Consider the following 22,696-nt stretch of genomic DNA (forward strand, 5'->3'; position numbering starts at 1 on the left):
TTTATTTAACCAATCCCCTGCTCTTCCACATTTAGCTTGCTTCCCGTCTTTTGCTTTTACAAACAAGCTGCAATGACTCTCCTTATGAGTGGGTCGTTTTGTTTCGGTGGATCTGGGAGATAAAATTCCTAAGAGATGCTGGGTCACAGGCTGTGTGTCCCTGTCCTTGTGTTGGTGAACTTTGCCACGTTGCCCTTGGCCACGGTTATGTTCATTTTACACCCCACCAGCGATGCATGAGAGGGAAGCGAGGCAACCTGTGACTCTTGTTTTGGGGACGGTGACTTCAAAGCAGCATCCTAGGTAGATAGCCCGGTATTCTGGGGGTGCTTCCTCTTGGGCAGCCCACAAGGGCCCAGAGAATTCTGCCTTGTGGTTATAGACACAACTCAAAAGATTTAAAAGTCTTCCACTTCTGTCTTCAGCCCTTCTTCATTACTGGCATAAATCCACATTGCTGCAGTTTTGCATTGGAGCATGTGCCAAAGATACCTGCAGGCTCTTGGTCTCGTGCCATTTTGCCCTTTAGTGACCTTGTACCTTTAGTAACCTCCCGTCATTGTGCGTTTCAAGGACAAGTTGCATGTTCAGCTCTCCCTAGTGCTGTGAATTGTTCGGGTCAGAACAGGGAGGAAAAGGCATCCAGAGTTCTCTGAAGTGGCCTTTGCACTCAGGGCTCGTCTGCGCCCAGCCTCCCCCGTACTGTACTGTCGGTGGGGGCCGGAAGGGTAGGTATTTCCTCAGGTCCCTTTGTTTAGAGGCTCAAAAGTTTGCAGCTGTGAGGAACAGTCATTATTTCCAGCTTCCACGTTGAAAGCTGTGTCTTGGCAGGACACACATAGGCTGACACTTAGGGGGCAGGGGGTTGCCAACAGAGCCTAGAGATGGGGGAGACCTGGCCCCTACTCATGAGATTGACCGCTGGGGAGGGGCTAAGACGGGAAGCCAGGGGACGCTGACACAGGGAGAGTAAGGTCAGTGCCGGGTGGGAATGAGGGAGCCTTGGAGGCAGGCTTAGGCAGGAAGACTGCAGCTTGGAAAAGGGTGGAGCTGAAGGATCTGGGGCAGTGTCAACAGGTAGACGAGGGGTGTGAGGAGTGTGTCACAAGACTGGGCAACTGCTGAGGGTGGGAGGTGGTGCACAGCAGCCCAGCTTGTCCGGAGTGGAGGGCTCCAGGTGTAGGGTGGAAGGTGGGGTAGCGACAAATTGCAACGGGCCTTGGACACCTGCTTCAAAGTCCAGACGTTTTTCAGTGGGTAAGAGGCTAGAAGGAGGTGGTATTCCCGGCATGGCACTTCACAGCTATAGGTAGAATGCTGTGGAGGCGGGTGGAGGTGTTCTCTGGGGATCCCTTTGGGAAGCAGCAGTCCTCAGGGCCACCCTCAGAGGTGCCTTGGCAAAGCTGCAACAGACATCGGCCTGTGACCTGTGTAGTTAGAGATTCCAGGTAGGCCCAGGACGATGGCCCAGCTGCCACCCATTCAAGGCAAACCATCATCTACCCAACAGGGTGAGCCTTTGTCTCCCCAGCTGTCCATCCCCCTTCTCCCTCATCTCTCCCTCTGGGTATTGGTGTCACTTGGACTGAAACCTTCTAGACGGTCCCCGTCAGCTTTCAGCTCTGCAGTTTTGGGGGTGGGGTACTCTTTGTGGCGACTCTGATTTCACTCTAGAGCAGGGTTTCTCAGTATTACGACTTGACATTTCAGCTCAGGTCACATTGTTTTAGGACCTGTCTGTGCATTGTAGGGTATTTTGCAGCATTCCTACCCTCTGCCCGCAACACGCCAACAGCTTGTCCCTCCTCAGTCGTGACAACCCAGACTGTCTCCAAACAAGGCCATATGTCCCCTTCAGGACAAAATTGTTGCCTCTGGCCTAGAGGGCCGGCTTGAATGTGTTGGCTCAGCAATGCCCAGGCGTGGCCCCCGTTCTCCGTGGGTCTGCCTCCTGGTGACCAATTGTCTTTTCCAACTATTTGGTGAGGATGGAGAAGTCAAGTCTGCCTCTGGAGGTGAGGTCTGCTGGATGTGAGATCCGGTGGAAGTTTAGCTGAGCCAGGCCTGCAGTGACCAGCGACCTATTTGCAGGAGTGGTTTTCTCTGTCCTCTCGTGGATGTTGAGCGTGGGTGAGAGGGGTGAATTCAGGGATGTCTGGCGATACACTCCTTTCTGAAGTGCCAGGCACTTCCTTGCTGGAAAAGCCAGTAGCGCCAAGCCTGCAGGGCTATCCCAATGGCAGCTTCATCTCATCCTAATTTGGCTGAAAGACAAGCTTAGATGTTCTATGATGTGGGGATGGTTACGCTAAGCCACGGCCGAACAGTGGACTATAATACAGCCATTGAAAAATGTTTTCAAAGACTTTTATGATGGAAAATGCTCACAACAGAATGTGAAATGGGGCAGAGCAAATTTCTGGGGGAGGGGGCTCGGGGCTTAATTAGGGCTGGCTGGCCAGTGGGGCCAGGAGCAGCAGATGGGAGAGGTGGGGCTTGGAAACAGGAAAAGAGGGGGAGCCCTCCTTGCAGTGCCCCAATTTAGAGCACCATCTGGGGGTTTGTAGCCCCAGATAAAAATCTCTATTGTTTTTTGCTAGTTAGTTGAAATGGATTCGGGGAGGTCCAAGAGTGTAGTTTGACAGAAAAAGAACGTTTTGGGGCCTATCAGCATCTTAATGATCCGACTCTGCCAGCGAGAGGGACTTGACCAGTGTAATGTGTTTTTAAACACAGTAAAATGATCTTGTCTAATTTTCTGTGATTGTGCTGGAGATGGAAGCAAACCTGCTCACTCTCAGTATTCAAGATCCTACCACCTCCTTCATTTGGGCAGAGGTGAGACTCAGGACGGGGAGCTTAGATATTTGCATGGCTACCAGTTCAGATCTGGGATAATTCATTTCGAAGCCCGGTATTTGTTCGTCAGCAGATAGACCATTTGTGGGCGTGTGCATTCATTCCCACCGTGGGGCTGGTGAGTGAGAGCTAACACCATCTGCAAATAGGTCACTAACGCAGGAAGCTTCTCCAGCTATTACGCCTTGTGATCTGAGGTTTGTTCTGCCAGCCACTGCTGGTGGTTGTACTGAGAAAGGAATGGGAGAAACAGGACAAAGAGGGAGAGAGGTATTATCTTTCTTGCCCTCTTTCCTTCTTCATATGGAATATTAATCTCCTGGATGTTTTCCCACTGACATTGCTTCCAGGGTTTTTTCTTTGGCCATTTGACGGTGGCACTGACCCAGCCGCCTGTGAAATGGAAAGGTAGGCGCTAATGGAGAGCCTGCTTTCTCTCTGCTGGGCAGCCGCCCTGGCTAAACCCACCGGGATTCCCATTGGACCCAGTCTCTCCTGGTGGACTCGTGGGCTCCCTGGGGCACGCGATTGCACATCTCTGCCAGGGATGGGTCTGTGACAGTCTGGGTTTTGTGAATTGCTACCTTGATAGTAAGAATTTTTCCTTTTGCCAAAATGCTCTCTAGTCGTTCCAATAGGTAACTGACAAGGTGTGACTTTGGATCTCTTATAAAAATTCTGTAGTAAACCTGTCAGCGTTATACTGTGGGTGTCTTTAAAGAACGTTGATTGTTTTCTTTGGGGTGGGGGGGAGTTTACACAGGATTTATTTTAGAAATTTTTGAACATTTGGAAATGTAAAAATAAAATGAAACCTCAACAGTAACTTTGCCACATCAGAAAACAACAACTGGTGATAACATTTTGCACCCATTTGGTCGTTTATTCTAGGGGTGTGTGTGTGTGTGTGTGTGTGTGTGTGTGTGTATGATATCTGTTTTTAATAAATTGAATCTTTCCTTCCATTGTTCCCTTTTCTCATTTAATATGTCATGAACTTTTCCCCTGCTATGCCCTTCATGGCTACAAGGCATTTAATCCTCCACTGTTGGACAGTTAGGCTGTTTTTCGTTCTGTTTTTTGCTATTTTGAACAATACTGCCAGGCACATAGGTAAACCTTGTAGGTAAACCTTTGAGCATGTGCATGATTATTTCCTTGGGTGATAGTATCAGATATGGAATTACTGGGGCAAAGGACATGTACATCTCCTGGGTGCACTTTTAAGACATCTGGTACCCTTTAGGAAGTGAGTCGTGTAGCCTCATCATTCTGAAGACGGTAGGAAGATGGGTGGCTTTAGAGCCACAGTGACCTGGGTGCATAGCCCTGCTCGGCCACTTGGTCGTTTTGTGACCCTGGCCAAGTTACACAGCCTAGTGTCCTCCTCGCAGGGGTTGGCGGAGCTGCCTCGCCAGACGGTGAGTCAGAGCTGGACTCGGTGAGTTTGTGGACGTGACAGAGTTCTCTGATTGGGTGACTCTTGAGTAGTGAGTATTCCAGACGATGGTGATGATTGTTATTATTCAGCTTCCCCTGGTTCCTTTGCTGTGCGTGGGATGTTTGAGAAACTGCCTAAGATGAGCAGCTGGTCCTTTCCCAGGTCGGCGGAAATGCAGGCACCTTCGGATCCCGAGGGTTTGGTGGTTCTGAACCATGCGGTGTTTACTGGACTCTTCTTTCCGATGTCTGTTTGGCTTTGACAGGGAGGGTGTTGTGTGGAGCAGAGTTAGTGGGTCTGCTGTCTGGGGGCTCAAAGTCTACAGAGCGCCATCGTACAAGGGACATCCCATCGAGGCCCCTGGAGACTAACATTTGTTCCACACAATCTTGAGGCCGCACCTTTGAGGCTGCACACGTGCAAGGGGGCTGTAAGTCAGCCTCTCCCGTGGAGAAGCCTCTGACCCCACCCTAGACATGCACTTAGTCTCCCCTGGACTAGAACCAACCAAGTTGCTAAGCGTCTCCTCTCTGACGGGCACCTCACGAGTATTTCATTCCATCCTCAAACCTCCCGTACAGATGCGGAAATCAAGATTCCATCCATCTTAACTTCATCTCATACCTGCTGACCCCAAAGCCTATAGTCATTAAGCTGGGCTCCTTTTACAGATGATAAAACCAAGGCTCAAAGATGCTCAGTAGCTTGTTGACACTACGAAGCCTGTCTGGTGCCTCCAAGCCTTGGTCTGGTTCCACCTCCCCGTAGCTGCCTCCCCAAACCACACAGCCCCCCACTCTGCGGTCAGACCCCAGGGCCATCAGGTCGGAGGAAACAGGCGCTCAGTCACAATGTGGGCAGGTGGATTTTCATTCAACCTGACATTTCCCCGAAAGCCTCCCTGCACTCACCTTTGTGGGCGTTTCCATTCCTTTTTATGTCTTGAATGTCGGACCTGCCTCTGTCTGGAGTGATGGGAATGGCCCAGAAGGTAAAGACTGGTCAAAACGACCTCCTTGCTAGTTTGCAGGTTTCATCAAAACTCCATCACGTTCGTGTGTTTGCCTCCAAGGAGTTGAGCGTGGGGTGTGGCAAAGCCCTAAGAGGCTGGCTTCTGTTCCCACTCCCCCTGAAGCGCTGAGGTCTCGGGCTGCTCACTGCCTGCCTCCGAGCCTCAGTTTCCCCTTCTGAAACCTGAAGTTCTGATCTCTGAAATTTCTACAACTCTATGTAAGCCTGGAGATCCTGAGAAAAGTGCTCAAAGAGGAATGAAGATGGAGGAGAAGAGACCCAGATGGGCCAGTTGGTTGAAGGGGTCCTTCTTGGGGCCTTGCCCCTTGCCTGGTGGAATGCCCACTCCTTGACCTGTTGGCCGTGACCAAGCCTTTGCATGTGGATCCCGCCACCCGGAGAGCCCAGCCCTGGCTGTACCACAGCCTGGCTCCAGGGGGGATCCCCAGTCACACTGTGGGCCTGGCCCCAGCCTAGCCGGAGCCCCTCCCGGACTCAGGCTGGAGAAGATGTGTCAGGATTAGGGTGTGTGTTCACCCTGCCCTCCGAGAGGCTGTGCCGGCTCCCTCTTTAACCCCTCATTTATTTGATTGAAATAATCCCACATCTGTGTTCTTGCTTCTTTTTCCTGCCTTGCTTTTTCTAATCATTTTCTCCTCTTTCTCTCTCTCACTGAAGCTTCGGGTGGGGGAGGGGGAGCAGGGAAGTTGGCAGAGAGATAAGATTCATCAATATTTAATTTTTATGGAAATCATGTCCTAGAAATCCCCAAGGGGCTGAAAGTTGTTCTGTGTTTTCAGAATGCAGTCATGTTGCTGAAGCGGTTATGTTGTAAATAAAACTACATTATTGTCTGCAGCTCTCCTGTCGCTCTGCAAACACCCGGAAACTTGATGGTTTAATCCACTCAGAGAAGCAAAAAGGTTCGGGTCTCTGGTAGGGGCAGCCGGGCCCCAGCCCTGGAATGTAGGACTGACTATGGGGCATTGAGTCAGCGGCGCTGCTACCGCCGGGGAGGGAGACAGAGCCAGCTTCCTCGAGCAGACCCACCATGTTGGTGAAATCTCCTCTGAACAGGAATCCCAGGACAGCAGAGCCCCCTGGGGTCCCTGATGTTGGGGAGGTTTCGCTCAGATGCAGCAGCTTTCTTCCCCTCCCTCATGCCCAGGGTAAAAATGACCAACAGAGGACTCATGCCCTAGTCCATTACCACCAACTCTGGGGGGAGTTGGGATCTGCAAAGGACATTCAGTCAGTCATTCATTCATTTATTCATTGGTTTGTCCATCAAACATTCATTAAGTATCCACCGATTTCTAGAGAGTGCAACAAAACTCACTAGACATACAGAAATCCCCGCTTACATTCTCATAGAGGGAGACGATAAACACGTCAGGAGATAAAACAGGTCGTATGCTGAATGGTGACAAGTTATATGGAGAAAAATAAAGCAGGAGCTTAGGTATTTACCCATGAGAAATGAAACTATTTATCAACTGAAAATCTTGTACAAGAATGTTCATAGCAGCTTTCTTTGTAATAAGTGAAAACCGGAAACAGCCCAGGTGTCCATCAAGTGGATGAATCAATAAATTGGTCCATCCACGCGTGGAATCATACTCAGCAATAAAAAGGAACAGTCCAGTGACAGATGAAACATGGGTGGATTTAGCAAATTTGTTTCTGAATGAAAGAAAGCAGACACACAGAAATAGGCAGTGGATGATTCTATTTACAGGACATTCTAGAATAGACACACGAATCTGTGGTGATAGAAGTCAGAATAGCAGTTGCTTTGAGGGAGGAAGGGCTGCTAGGGAGGGATGGAGGAAACGCTGGTGTGAGGGAAATGCTGTGTATCTTGATTTGCATTCATCAAGACTGACTGAACGGTACACTTAGGACCAGAGCATTTCATCACGGTAAGTCACACCTCAGTGAAACAAAATTAGAAAGCACGACATGGGAATAAGGTGTATCAGTGACGGTGGCAAGGGTGCTACAACTTGAAATGGGGTAGCCAGAGAAGGTCTCACGGAGAAGGTGACTTGAACAAAGGGAGGGAAAAAGCCTTGTGGGTGTCTGGGGGAAGAACATTCCAGGCACAGACAACAGCAAGTGCAAAGGCCCTGCGGTGGATATGTGACTACACTGGCCAAGAACCAGTAAGAAAGCTAGTGGATTAGTTTACGAGGGCTGCTGTGACCAAGTACTACAGACTGCTGGGGAGCTTAACACAAATTAGTTTTCTTACAGTTCTGGAGGCCAGAAGTTCAAGGTCAAGGTGTTGACAGGTTTGGTTTCTTCTGAGGTCTGTCTCTTTGGCTTGAATATGGCCACCTTCTCCCCCAGTCTTCACGTGATCGCCCATTAGTCTGTGCGTGTCTGTGTTCTAATCCTTTCTTCTAATAACGACACCAATCAGATTAGATTGGGGTCCACCCGAATGGCCCCCTCTTAACTTAATTACCTCTTTAAAGACCCTGTCTCCAAATGCAGTCACATGCAGAGGTACAGGGGTTAAGGATTTCAGCATATGAAATTTGGAGGATACAGCTCAGTCCATGACAGCCTGTGTGAACAGCTAGAATGCCACAGGCTCTCCCTGTTGCCACCCTGGGTGCCCAGGCTGTTTGTTGCCAGTGCTTGCTGTGAAGAAGGTGTTGATCTGGGATGAGGTGGGATGAGGGCTTTGTGGGAAAGGGTGGATGGTGATGGTAAAGGCCGGAGGTTGCGATTCCTGGGATGGCTTTTCGCCAACTCACATCAACAGAGCTTGCTTCCAGAAAGCCAGTGGTGTTCTGATTGAGGGTCAGAACACAGATTTTGCCCTCTGTTGAGAAATGGCCTGGGGGCCCCAGGTGGGTGGAGTCTAGCCAGACAAACTGATGGGGTTTGTCAGCCTTTGTCTTCTCACTCCCATGTCTAGTCGCCTCAGCTCTGCACTGTGATGGTGGCCCTGGCTATTAGTGCTGGATCATCACTGCAGCTGACATTGAGGGCAGCTGTGGCTGGGGGATGCGGGGGGGGGGGGGGGGGCGGGCAGGGGCTGGTTCCAGGATCAGAGCCCTATTGAGGCCACTGACTCTTCAAAACAATTATTTTCTTAATGTGTAGGATCAAGACTGAAGGACCACAAGTGCTAACTGGGGGAGGGTTTTCTGATCTTTGTTTGATCCTGAGCTTTTGGGGCCTTGGAGGGGGAGCCAAAGTGAGGAATTTTAGGAAACAAACTCTGGGTACTCTGAGTTTCAAGAGGGTGGTCCGGGGCCCACCTCTAATACAATTAAGAATAGGGGAGCACCTACTATGTGCTAGGCACTGGCTGAGTCCGTCTTATGTATTCACCTCCCTTTATTCTCCCAACACTCTGTGGGGTGGATATTATTACTGCCATGTTACAGATGAGAAAATTGAGGCTCGGAGAGGGCAGTTACTTCCCCAAGGTCACACAGATATTGAAATATGACACTGCAACTTGAGTCCAGGTCTTTGGGATCGTAAACCTAGTGCTTTACCTACTACATGGTGCTTCCTCCCTGGTCGCTCTGACAAAGTCCATAGACACCCAGAGTGACTGCCCATCTGCATCCTCCATCCCCATCTCCAACCTCTCCCACAAAAGGCGTGGGGATGGATGTCCTTGTGACACTGCCCTCAGGCTGGACCAGGGGAAGCTAGTGAGAGGGCTGCAGAGAAGCGAGATCCTCTGACTGTTCCAGGCAGGCTGGCTCATGGAATGTGTCCATTTTACAGATGGAAAAACTAAGGTTCCAAAAGGAGAAGCGACTTGCTTATGCCCCTTAGAATATTTAAGTCTTTCCAATGCAAAGGGAGCTCTGAGCTCTAGAAGCAGAGTGCAGCAACATTGTGTGTGTGTGTGTGTGTAGGTGTGTGTACTGTGTCAGTAGTGCAAGCATCCTCCCTCCTGTCCCCACGTGGCAGCTCAGCTCTGTGAGAGTGACGTGGGCCTGAACCCTGGTAAAGTCCTGGCAGAGGCAAAGCTGCCCATCAGCCTTGAAGAAGGACGAGGGAGGCAGGGAGGCTTTCATGAGGCTGCTGGGCATGTAGGAGAGACTCCAGCCTGTGCTTACAAGAACAGCCCTACCCGGGGGCAGCATCCAGCAGCATCTCCTTCCCGCCCTCCTAAAGGCTCCCCCTCCCCCAGGCACTGCATCACCCTCCCTTGACTGGGACACCACCTCTGTTGTCTTTCCAGAGATTCTCTCTTTGCCAAGCCACACTCAGAAAATGCCATTGATTTTCTTTTTTTTGATATTTATTTATTTATTTATTTATCTATTTATTTATTTATTTATGAGATTTCGCTGTGGGCAAAGAATAAAGAGGTTTGTGCAGTGTTTCCCCTTGGCAGTGAGGAGTTTTCTCCACCCACGGCCTCCCTCCTGCACACACTCCTATACTCCTCTCCTCTCTCCGTCCTCCAAGAGGCTCATCTCTCCTGTGTGCCGAGGCATGTGGAGGAATTCTTAAGCCAGTGTGGCTGATGCCCAGAGGGTAAGGCGGCCGAGGATGGCCCGCTCCTCTGTGACAGCCCCCACCATGCGCCGGGCCCAGCACTGGGCGGTTGGGATCCTTCTCATCTAATTCTTGTAACAAGCATACAAGGTGGATCTTATTACCTGTGTTCAATGGTGACATTCAGAGAGGCTCTGCATGATGCCCAAGGTTACCCAGCCTGTGACCCCGAATTCACACCCAGGCCTTCCAGATACCAGTGCCCCAGCTCTGTCCACCATATGGTGCAGCCTCCCCAGCGGGAAAAAGAAACCGTGTAAGAGAGCCCAGGAGCGGTCCCTCGCAAGGTCCCTGCATTCTCAGGAAGCCCCCATTGGGCGGGTACCGTGGTAGATGGATGTCTGTTCTCATCTTCCTCCCGTCTTGTAGAGATGATTGTGTGGGAATCTGTCCTTGGCACTGAACTCCATCCTGCAGTGGACTTCGAATATATGGCTTGGGTTGGGTCTCTTTCCAGGGAGGGCCAGTGTGACTCCCAGACGTCACTTGAGGCTCGCAGTCTGACACGTTGAGCCCCAAGCTGCCCTGGGTGGGCTCTCTGTGCCTTTCTGACCCGTGCGCACGTTTGCTCCTGCAGCTGCCACCATCTGGAGGGCCTGTGGGAAATTAGTCCCACCCCAGCTCTCCTAACAACCTCCTAGACGTCTGGAAAGTTCAGTTCCAGACCCCGCTCCCGGCCTTCCACCCTTGGCTCGCCCCTGTCATAGCACTGCTCTCACTGTGCTGTGACTGTTGACTTGTCACCAGCCAGCTGTGAGCTACTGGAGGGCAGCAGTCACGTCTCACTGAGCTTTGTCTCCTTGGGTTGGGCACAGAAGCCGACACGGGAAGGATGGATGGGCATCTCTGTTGATCCCCTGCAGAGGCAGCACATCCTCCGCTCATCCCAGCACCTGAGCTGCTGGAGGCGTGGCCCTTGCACTCACCTCAGGTGCTTCTCTTCCTTTCCTTGCCTGGCAGGAGTTCCCCTTGGCCGTCCTCAGGGGCTGGGAGTGCTACTGTGCGTACCCCACCCCCCAGTTCAGCCTGCAGGATGCTGTGGACAGCTCGCTGTGTGGCCAGGACCCGGAGGCACAGAGGCTGGCGGAGTACTGCAAGGTCTACCAGACGCCCATGCAAGGTGAGCCCCGGGCCAGAGCTGGACAGAGCGTGCAGGCCCCTCCTCCCTGTGCCTGCCACTTGTTGTGGCTTTTGCTCTGGGGCTTTGGAGATGCCAGCCATGGCTGGCTCAGGTGGGAAGGGCATCTGGGTAAAAACCCTGGCATTGTGGTGGGTGGTCCCTTCTTGGGATAATGGGAAGGGGGAGGCCTCGGCCATCCCTGGAGACTGACCTCAGGATGCAGGGCTCACTGTGGAGAGCACCTGACCTTTATCTGCGTCTCTCTGGAGATGAAGGTGGTTTGAGGAAGAAAGCAAGAGCAGAGAGGCAGGGCCCAGAGAGAGAGCAATTCCAAGGTGGTGGCATTGGGTGGCATTTGAGCTCAGTGGCCACAGGGCCCCCCCCCCAAGCCAGTCCAGGACCTGGGCCCAGTAAGGATCCTGGGCTGTGCACAGGCGCTGGCATCTTCCTCATGTGAGCACCTTTACGGAGCACCTACCGTGACCCAGCACAGCCCAGGAACTTAGGGGTTCTTCACCTGATGATTCCATGTGCTCCTTGCCGCCCTAGGGGGAAGGAAGAGGAGGCAGAGGTTACTGGCCTGAAATTAGTCCAGCCCTGGTTCGGTGTTGGCTGTACCGGGGTGTGTGGCATTGGTTGTCCCAGCCACGACCCCCCTGCCACCTTCTCTGCAGAATCTGGAGTTACCTGTGCTGTGCTGGGAGTGGGGTTTGGCTCTGGCCATGGAAACAAAGTGGGGGCTGCGGGTTGGCAGGGTGCCGATTCGCACCCCACTCTTGGCACGGGTCTTTGGGGCCTCGTCATCATTGGGGCTTTCTCTGACCAGCCACAGAGCTGTGCGGCCACAGTGCAGGTAGTAAGCCCCTTCCCCTTTTGGGGCCTCAGTTTGCCCTTCTATTAAGTGGGAGTCTTGGATCAAGAGTTCCTGTCTAAGGGGTACAGCGGCGAGTCTGAGTCACGGTGAGGGTGAGTGACCCTGAGACTACTTCTGGACTTTCAGACACTCGGTGCACAGACAGGAGGTTCCTGCCCACCAAATCCAAAGTGTTTGTGGCTTTGTCGAGCTTCCCCGGAGCCGGGAACACCTGGGCGCGACACCTCATTGAGCACGCCACCGGCTTCTATACGGGGAGCTACTACTTTGATGGAACTCTGTACAACAAAGGTAAGTGAAGGCTGCAAGGGGGGGGGGGCGGGGGGGGAGGCACCTCCCGTGGCCAGACTTTCCTCGGAGCAATGGAGCAGCCTCTCACGCTTGAATCTCCCAGAGGGCTTGTTAAATTCAACAGATTCCTGGGCTAAACCCCCTGAGAGTCTGATTCATTTGCTCTGAGGTGGGGATTAGGAATTGCCATTTCTAACAAGCTCCTAGGTGGTGCTGAGCAGCCAGCCCTAGGGCCACACTTGGAGTGAGAATTTGTGAGGTTTGTGCTGGATTCAAAGGGAAAGCTTAGGAGCTTGGATTCCCTCTCTAGAAACTGTTCTTGAATTTTTCTTAATTTTCAGAACCCTCGATAATTAGGTGAGACCGACTTCATCTACTCATTCCTTTTTTTTTTCTTTAAGCAAGGGGTCGCTTATCAAAGTGCTATTTTTAAAGAAATAGATCCAAAAATCTTCAAAAGTTTTGTGATTTTTTTTTTTATCTCGCCCTTGTAGAAATAAGAGACCTCGTTATGCCAAGTAAATGAACTTAAATGGCTCGAGCCTGTGCACTGTTTAGGAACTAAGAACCTCAGACAAGTCAAGTGGGATCTAAATTTGGTGTAATACAGAGAGTGCCAAAAATATATATACGCATTTTAAGAAAGGAAAAATCTATTAAAATTGTAATACTCAATATATACCGATAGCAAAAGACGAATAGAAGTCACGTTTGACTTCTGCAATTACAAGAGGTGCTATAAGTTTTACCATCAGCGTCCAGACACTTCTGATTACGGCGAACCACTGCTTGAGCAACGCTGACCAAAGTGGCCACTTGTATGTATTTTTTTGGCACCCCCGGTATATTTCTCTGTTGTCAAGTGCTACAGCAGTTTCTCTGGGTTTCTTAACTAGCATTTGGTTTAGGAAAAGAAGTTACTATCAGTAACATCCTAGAGAAAACGGAAAATTTCAGAGGTTGGCAGTGAGTTCTGGAATCACCCACAGCCATCTTGGTCTGGTTGGGAAAAAGCCAAGATTGTCCATATAACCCAGCCCCATTGTCCTTGAGAGTCTGGAGCATTGTAGGCACCTACAGGTAAAGTGGCCAGAGGAAGCACATGGTCCCGCCCACTGTGGCCTAGTCCCCTGAGAAACCACCACTGTGCTCAGACTCCATTTACCTCCGTTGGTCATCTAGAAGCCCTTTACCTTATCACACAGCTGGGCGTTTTGGTCTACAAATGGCTAAGTGGCCCAGTGGCTCAAATAGCCATCTACGAGGGTTGGATTGACACTGCCTCAAAATGGCTTTAGAGATCCCAGTGCATCTTTGAGCCTTACAGGGCTGGTTAGATGTAGCCACTGGCCTCAGTGCACTTACAGAGCCATGAGGCACGCAGGTGTGAAATTCGCAATGCAGCTCCAATGCCAATACGCCAAACCTGTCATGGGTGAATGTGGCCGAAGTTACACAGAAAAGTGGCTGCTGGTGAAATAGGCTGAGGCTGTATGACAGTCGCCCTGAGTTTCAGGGTGTCAAAGATTGGATCTCACGTTTCTTCATCCCATGGTGTGACTCCTCCTTTCCTGGAAACTCCCAGCTATTGGACAGAATGAATCAAAGCAAAGAGTTTTGGTGTTTGGCCATGCAGAGATGAGTTTGAAACGTGTTGAGTTTCAGCAAGTGAACCCAGACGTCCAGATTCAAAGAAGACTTGCACATTTCCAGGCATTTGTAGATACCAATGCTTCACAGCCATTCATGAAAGAGGGGTGAGGGGCCTCGTTTATGTTTTGAAGAGCCCAAGATAAGCTCACGCACATTAATGGAGCATGTCCCCAGAGCTGGCTGGCACGGGCCTGCAGGAGATTAGGTTCAGGGGACATCTTTCCAGGAAGCCTTCGGTGATATCCTACTACACCCTCTAGCCAGTGCCCCCTACTCCTTGTTCCCGTAAGTTCCTATGCTCTGTAGTATACTTGGGCTATTTCCCTACTAGACTATTAGCGTAAAGACAGGGTCTGAGTTCTGGAACCCTGACATAAAAAGTCCAACCCAGAATGAGCACACAATCATCACTGTTGATAAATATGTGACTGTGTAAGGATTGGTAGAATCTGGCCTTCTCAGCCAGAAATCCTTTGGACTGTAGTCCCCAATGTGGCCCAAGAGGCCCAGGAAGAAGGCAGGGCCCCCGCCTGGAAAGGTGGGCCAATGGGAGCAAGGCTCTGTTCATAGAAACTGGTCCCTGGGTTTCGCAGGGTTTGGCTCCAACACTGTGGATAAGACTTTGGCCAGACCCGTTCTAGGGCCCCAGGTGGAGAATCCCCATAGATGCAAGGCTGGGGCCCTGTTATAGGACCAAGGCATAAAGTCAGAGGGAGGGACAACAGCTGCTTACAGCCTTGAGCCTGATGATGGAGATCCTACCTCCACTGTGTCCTCATAGGGACACACACGGCCATGTGGCGAGAGCCCTGACTCTGTTGCCATGGTGCTATGTGATCTTGGGCAAGTCACACACCCACTCTGAGCCTCAGTCGCTTCATCTAGCTATGCCTGTAGCTATAGTTGACTCACAGGGGTATTTGTGATGTTCGTGTGAAATTGCCAAGAAAATGCCCCAGTGTATGCGTCTTCAATGTCTAGAGACCGGGTGAGATCAGGGCCTTTGCCTCCTTACTCCTGGGGTTCTGCAGGAGGTGCCTTATCTCCGTTCTCTTGTAGAGACGCCATCTTTCCCTACTCTCTGACACCTCCTGCTCTCACTTTCTCTTGGGTAGGGTCACTCGTTTGGAGGCCGCTCCTGTCAACCATCCATAGGCCCTCCCAGTGCCCCCTGCTATGCCATCCACAGGCCTCTCTTATGCCCCTGTTGTCAGCTTTCCCTCAGGGATGCGGGTTAGCATTCAGACCCGTCCGCGGCCGTGGCAGTGGGGGCTCCTCTATGCCTGCCTCCAAAGTGGCCCTCTCCTTTGTCCCGGGCAGGGTTTAAGGGCGAGAAGGACCACTGGCGGAGCCGGCGCACCATCTGTGTGAAGACCCATGAGAGTGGCAGGCGGGAGATTGAGATGTTTGACTCAGCCATTCTGCTCATCCGGAACCCATACAGGTCCCTGGTGGCCGAATTCAACAGGAAGTGTGCTGGGCACCTGGGCTATGCCGCTGACCGCAACTGGAAGAGCAAAGGTACAGAGGGAGTCAGCAGTCAGGGGGCAACCTGATTCATGGACTCGGTCTGCTGACACGTCCTTCCTGAAGTCCTACTGTGTGCCAGGCACTGGGCAGTGCATCGGGGCCCAGGGAAAGGGGTCATGGTCTCCACCCTCAAGACAAGCATAGTCTAGCCTTTGGGAAATGAATTACAGAGATACAAGTCCAGGGTGGTGAATGATATAAAATGAAGCCATCAGAAATAAAACTGTCCAGAAGGGTGGATGGCATGATGAGATGTGAGGCTGTAAGCCTGGCAGGCTGTGCTCCTGTCTCCTGCGATCAGCTGAGGCTGCCCCTGTCCTCCCCTTCCCCCATCACCCTCCACTAGACCAGCCTCCCCACTCCCAGCCATCCCTGTCCCCCTTGCTGACTGCCCTTTAGGATGCAGGCCAGCTGAGCTCTGACCCCTCCTCGGCCTCTTCCCAGCCCAGTAACCCCAGGCAAATGGCATGCCTTGTCTTCTGAGCCTCGGTTTTCTTATCTGGAAAACAAGGCGGTCCCTATCTCATAGGGTCGTGGTGAAGATGAGAGAAAGCAGATGCTGCCCAAAGCATTGAGGTAGATTAATAGCCTAGTTATGGAAACTGTTTTTGTTGGAATGATTCTTGACATTTGCACGCTCCCTTCCCCTCCCCCAAGAAAACCCCTGATTACTTAATTTGCTAGAAAATAAATCTCATGAAGCAGGTCATCTGCAGACGTTTTCAGCTGCCTCGTCCATGCCTTCGTTGTATGCCCTACTGCCCAGCTGTGCCACAAACTAAACTGGCATCACACTTATCAGACAATGAGCATGTATCAGGCACCACACTCACTTAGCTTTACCGGAGGGGCCGGGACAGGAGTCGGGCCTGCACAGTGTCTTCCTCTCACCGGCAGACCCAGCGGCTGCCCCCACACACTGTTCAGCCCTCGTCACCCACAGCAGATGTGCATAGTTGCCAGAGACCGTATGAAGGTGAATGAGGGTCATCTTGACAGATGTCCTGCCTCGGTTTCCCACCTGTCTTTAATACCATTGTATCATGCCTTGCGGCCCAGCCCCAGCTCTCCCTAGCCAGGTGCTGTCCCTACCTAAGGTCGAGGAATTCACAGCACACGAGAGAGGAGCAGTTCTTGGTACACGCACTCCACATTTGTCTTAAGGTGGTGTGTTTGCCAGGTAACGGCTGGGGGCAGGCAGACTCAAGCTCACATCTCTGGCTGGCTTAGGTCTCTTCAGTGCCTGGCCTGAAGTCACACGAGGTCACCAAGAGGGTCTTCCTCCGCGGGGGATTGGGCAGGTTGGCCCTGGGCAGTGGGCAATGGGAAATCCTGGCCGCTTCCCAGGCATCCAGAAGGGCCAGCAGCCCTGCCAGGCCGGGCGCTGACAGGGCGCCCCTTCTCTCCCCTCACAGAGTGGCCGGACTTCGTCAACAGCTACTCGTCGTGGTGGTCCTCGCACGTGCTGGACTGGCTCAAGTACGGCAAGCGGCTGCTGGTCGTGCACTATGAGGAGCTGCGGCACAGCCTGGTGCCCACGCTGCGGGAGATGGTGGCCTTTCTCAACGTGTCGGTGAGCGAGGAGCGGCTGCTCTGCGTGGAGAACAACAAGGAAGGCAGCTTCCGGCGGCGTGGCGGGCGCCCTCACGACCCCGAGCCCTTCACCCCGGAGATGAAGGACTTGATCAATGGCTACATCCGGACGGTGGACAAGGCCCTGCGTGACCACAACTGGGCGGGGCTGCCCAGGGAGTACGTGCCCAGATGATAGGCCCGGCTGCTCTGCCTGCCCCACCGAGAGCCTGCCCCCCACCCCCGGGGTAGCACCTGCTGGGACACGAGGTGGCAGCCTCCCTGGGACACAAGGCTTCCAGTGCTGCCAGCAGGGAGGGCTGCCCAGGTGCTGCCTCCCACACGTGCAGGGAGACCTGACACAAGCCCTTACTTAGTCCACCCAGGCAGACATGATGTCACAGGACAGACTCAAACGGACTCACACTCCTAGCCAGACACTTAGACACACCACTTCACGCCTAAGCCACCACGCAGGGTGTGCTGGATACTCAGACTTGCAAACACCGTCACACACAGATCCCAGGTTATGCGTTCCCAGAGGCTGTCCGTCTGTCTGTCTGTCTGTCACACACAGACACACACATGCACCAGGGCTCTCAAAGGGCCCGGGCTCCCTGTTTCCAGCCCCAGCCATGGACTTACTGGCCAGGGCCCTTGACTGCAGGATACTGGCGGGGCGGCCTTCCTGCTCTGGGCATGGAGGTGGGTTCTGCCCTGTCGCTGTGGGCCATGCGGCCCCGACCACCCGTCTGACATCCCATAAATGTGTGTGGTGTGACAACCGGGCGCCATGAGCTCTGCAGCCCTGCCTCCCCTTCTCTGAGGATGGGCGGGCCGCACTGTGGGCAGAGTGGAGCGCCCCTAAAACACACACCAACCTCAGGACCCATCGAAAGTTCTGTTCACCCCCTGGCACCCCTTCTAACATGAATGCTTTTTGGAGTGGAGCCTCCTTGCCTGGCTGCTTCCTCCAACTGTCCCGGGAAAGCTGGGCTTTCATGCCGTTCCTCAGATACAGGGTGTGAGGGCAAGGGCCCAGTGGGGCAGGGAGGGAGCTGGGTCACAGGGAGTCCTAGACCCGAGGGTCCCATACGTCAGCAGGAAGGGCTGTGTGTGGGACGTTGGGAAACCCAGGAAGGACAGGTCTTGGGGCTCACTGCAACTGGTTGTCCTACTTACCTTGACAAGCTCCTGCTCTCCATGGGGTCCCACCCTCAGGTCACGAGGAAGGGGAGCTACATGGCCCCTCAACTCCTCCCTTGGACCAACGGCAATGGCTGCAGCTTCTGCCTGACCCCAGGTGGCGGTGGCCGAGCCCTCTCTGTTGTTCACCCCACCACTTCCTGTCCCTGGGCCTCTCTGTCATACCCTCTGTCTCTGTTTCTGCGGGGCTGTCATCTGTCCCACTTGTTCATCCGTTTCCTGAACAAGAAGGGCAGGGCACTCACAGCTGCTGACTCCTGCTGTGTGGCCTCCAGAAGAAGGAGAAGTCCTATATACGGAAGGCCCCCTTCCCCCACCCCCAGCTCTAGTGAAGCCAGCCCAGGGTGGTCACAGATAGGAGCGAGAAACCCAGAAACAGGAGCATGTGTGCTGTGCCGGCCCACAGTGGTGAGCCCGTGTGCCTGGGCCTTCCGGCTTTTACCTGGTCTTGAGGAGTCTGTAGGAATAGCCCAGCAAAGCAGAGGGAAAGGATAGTGAAGCCAAAGGGAACAGCATGTGCAAAGGCTCAGAGGCTTGGAAAACCCTGGTGTGTTTGACAAAACAGGTGAATGGAGTGTGGAGCATGTGTGTGTCTCTCTTCCGGTCTGTGTAGCAAGAGGAAGGGAGTGGGTGGGTGAGGACAAAGGTGGGGACACAGAAAAGGACTCTGTCCTTACATCGACTCAGTGCCCAGCCTGGGAGGGGCAGAGGCGCTGATGTTAATTACCTTCCTGGTTCACCCTTTACTGCATGTCGTATGGAGACCTGGGGGCTCAGGTCTAGAAGTGGGAATGGACCAGGGAGCATGGCCCAGGGCGGCCAAGACATAGGGAGGGTTACGGAGACATCAGTTGCACACCAAGCTTTGTGAGGGGGAGGAAGATTGGTGGGCCTGACCTCAGGTAACCCCTGAGCTCCAGAACTGGGGTAATCCCAGTGGGGCCCCTTTGTCTGACCTCCCCTTAGTCTGATCCAAGGTCCATCACAAGGACGAAATGGGTGGGGATTTGGGAAATCTGGCTATAGGGATGCCCTGACCTCTGTTCCCTGGCTGGCAATGGGGAGCTGAGAGCCATCCCCCAGTGAGGGCAGGCAGGGCTAGAGGTCCCAGTGGAACTGCCCTTCCTCAGAGGGAAGCCTCCCCAGCGTTCAGTTTTGCCAATAAGTGGGCTTGAGCAGCTGCACTCCTGGTGGCCTCCAAGTCCTTCCTGAGGTTCCCCCAAACCCACACTGATGCTGAGGCTGTTCTAGACCCTCCCAAAGCATCACCTGGCTCAGCTCAGAGCTGGAAACACCAGGGTCTTTATAAACGTGCATTGGCTCAGTGAGGCTCCAAGGTCAAGTCTGCGAAGGCCTCCAATGAGGCTGTGTCTCTTGAGCTGTAGGAATAGTTGAGACCCACGAGGAGTTTCCACACTGCCTTGGAAGGGGGCCAGGGGACACCTGCATTCCAGAGCAAACCTAGGGTCTCAAGGGAGACAGCAGCACCAACCCATGGAGATGATGGAAGCTGGCTGCCACCAGAGATTGGCTCCCTGGCTGTGGCCCTCAGTCCCTAGCCACCCAGACAATCTTCAGGTAGAAGACTAAGAAGCCGTGGAGGAGGAGCAGGGCAGAGGTGGCTGGAGGACTGACCAGAACCCCAGCTGGGGCATGGCCTCCTGAGCTTCCCCCACCAACCCTGAGAGTCAGGAGAGCAACAGCACAGGCTGTTTCTCCTGGGAGATGGGCGGGTACATCCCCTGCTGCCAGGTACCTAGAGACCTCCTTTTCCAGGTGGAGTGCCGCCTGATCCAGTGGCCTTTCAGTTTCCTGTGCACCTTAGCCAGGCATGCAAATGAAAAGAATGAAGGGGTCTGGGTGTATCCAGTGGGCGTTGAATCAGTGCCCATGGGAAGGCACCTGGTACTTGGCAGCTGCTCCCGGATGTTGGATGAGCAGGGAGATGGAAAGGCCCTACCTGCTGCGGCTGTCAGCAGCCGTCACCTGGGCCTGCCCCTGCAGGAGAGCAGAATGCAGGAAGGGGGATCCATCTGTCCTTTTGGGAAAGTCCTTTTTTCTCTTTCCAAGTTAGGTCTTGTCTATAGCTCACAGCTTCTCCATAAAGAGGACACTGTCCCAACCAGCCAAGGAGGAAAAGTGGATCTGCATTTAGGGAAGAAATGTGACACATGCCTCAGAAAGCCATTAGAACAGCGAAACTGTACAGATTCCAACTTCAAAAGCAAGGCTATAGAGTTACACAAACCTGTGTGTTAAAACATGTAATTTCCATGGATTTCATCTCCTGTTGTGGATCAATTTGGAAAGCCGAAAATATAAAATTTTAAGAAGCCAAAACACATTCTGGTAATGCCAGTGATGTGTAAATGAGAGAGAATAGACAGGCTTCCAAACCCTGGGAAGAAAGCTTAATTATGTATCTTATGATGAAGTCTCTTGCAGCTAAAATTAGATTTTGAATGCATGAATATGCAATAATGTTTGCACACCAGAATGCATTTTCCCCCTTAAAAGTAGCAGGAGCTACGTGGTTCTTAGGGGGCCCTAAGAGAGGAGATGGAAGTGCTGGGGTTGATTTTGTGGCTGCAAGAATTCTTGGGGCATAGGTTTGTTTTCTTTTGACTGGAAACATGTTGGATGTGTTTGAAATGTGATACCTCCGGTGCATTCAGGTTTAGGGAGAAATTGATTGGTCCGAACCCACATTAATGACCACTCAGTACTAGGCGAGTTGGCCTGAACAAGCAAAAGTAGAGTGGAAATAATACAGAGTCTGCAGAATAAAGGGCTGGGTTGTGGTCCCAGTTTTTCTGCTGTGATTTTGGGAAGGCCTTTTCCCTCTCTGGCCTCAAATTTTCCACCCATAAAATGAGGAATGTGGTAGATATTGTTGGTTGCATCCCCAAAGCCCATCCCCCGATTTTCTTTCCCAGCAGCCCCTGATTACTGTTTGGGGATTTTATGATCTAACTGAGTTATCACTACTTCCAGGGGTGAACCCAAGACCCGGACTAAGCCAACAACACATTCTATCTCTCTGGCTACAGTGATGGGTTCAGGTATGGTCATGTGAGCTAAGGCAATGCAGCCAGAGGAAATTTCAAAACTTTCTCTGGAAATGTTTGGTAGAGACTCTATCCACTCCGCTAGATATAAAAGAGGAAGTAGATAATCTTGGATTTTGGTGGTGGCCGTCTGGGGACCATGGAGGGGAAGTACTCTCACCCTGAAGCTGACACTACTAAAGGGAGAGTCAAGAGACAGAAAGAAGTCAGGTCCTTGGTGACATTGTTTAAGTACAGGATCAAGCTTTGCCTGTGATTGGCCCTACCTCTGGATGGTTTTGTTACATGAGCCAATAAATTCCCTTTATTGTTTAAGTTGGGTTGAGTTGGGTTTTTGTTACTTAGAGCCCACAGCAGGGCACAAAGGGCTTGGATTAGAAGGCCTTGAGGTCCTGAGGTCCTGATGTACATGAAGACTGAAACTCAGATCCGGATGAGCCGACAGGATTAGAAAGTTGCTTTTTTACAGGAATGGGGCTGGGTGTGAGGTGCTCAATAGGAAGCTGTACTCAGTCAGCCAGGACAAGAAGCATTTTTAATCAGTACACAATGAGGTCACCTATGTAGCTTTAGAAAATCGTTCCTCTTTATTGCCCAGCCCAAACCGTCAGTTATCTCATTTAATCCTTAACCAGTGCTTTGTTATTATGTCCACTTGATAGGTGAGAGGACCAGGATATCAATCTTTAATGATTGTAAAAGTATGACCCTGTTGTATTTACCATACTCCTTTCATGAAGAATAATACTATGTAGTCTTGGAAGGAATGCTTTGAGAAGCTATTTGAATTGGGGGTGGGACCTCCTTTGAGGGACATGTTTGATAACAGCTGTTGAGCACTAAACTGCCTTCTGAGAAGGCTAGCTATAGTTAGTCACACAGCTTTAGTTTTGCTGAATGGGACATGCAAGCTTGGGGCAGAGCAGAATTGCTGCCATTGGCAGAGAGGTGGGGTGATGCCACTGAGAGTTTCCTTCTTCTATCCTCCCCTATGTAACCCTGCTGGGTGCTAGAAATTAGAAGGAAAGAGAGGGTTATATGTGACCCCTACCTTCAAACTCTCCTTGGAATATCTGACTCTAATACCGCATGCCTGGATGGAGTCTATGCAATACGTAGAGGAAGCCAGATCCCAGGAAATCAATGTGAGTATATTTGTCTCTAGTGCTCCATTTTGTGACTGAAGATAGATTTGGGGCCTCTCCTGAGAACTCTTCCGTGCAAAAACTTTGCAGACATCTGGGTTTCTGACATGGGAAATATGAGCAGATCCACCCTGAGTAATAGGCATAATTGCTTCTATAAAATGAGGAATCTTGATATCAAACAAAAATGAAAACAATTCCAGTTGATGCTGTACTCATAAGCGTGAGCTGAATGAATTAACTTCCCAGGGCATCTTCAGTACTTGAGACATTTGTTTTTCAGGTTCAGACATCAGCAGTGACAGGTACATGGCTTTGATGGTGTGGCCAGTGAGGATCCATGACAGTAAATAGTGTTCTGACAGGTTCCACAGACATCATCCCACT

General features: G+C 51.9%; 1 protein-coding gene across 2 annotated transcripts in view; it reads left to right on the forward strand.

Moving 5' to 3' along the window:
• The window catches only part of WSCD1 (WSC domain containing 1), a 43,945-nt gene extending 26,105 nt beyond the window's left edge, over positions 1 to 17,840 (forward strand). For both annotated transcript variants that reach the window (XM_019743841.2, XM_019743840.2), the window contains exons 6-9: positions 10,811 to 10,970; positions 11,971 to 12,135; positions 15,109 to 15,309; positions 16,734 to 17,840. In XM_019743841.2, the coding sequence (XP_019599400.2) occupies positions 10,811 to 10,970; positions 11,971 to 12,135; positions 15,109 to 15,309; positions 16,734 to 17,086 (879 nt within the window). In that variant the 3' untranslated portion in view covers positions 17,087 to 17,840. The remainder of the gene's footprint in view (positions 1 to 10,810; positions 10,971 to 11,970; positions 12,136 to 15,108; positions 15,310 to 16,733) is intronic.
• Positions 17,841 to 22,696: the final 4,856 nt, after the last annotated feature.

The sequence above is a fragment of the Rhinolophus sinicus genome, linkage group LG15 (assembly GCF_036562045.2).
Source record: "Rhinolophus sinicus isolate RSC01 linkage group LG15, ASM3656204v1, whole genome shotgun sequence".
Classification (NCBI taxonomy): Eukaryota; Metazoa; Chordata; class Mammalia; order Chiroptera; family Rhinolophidae; genus Rhinolophus; species Rhinolophus sinicus.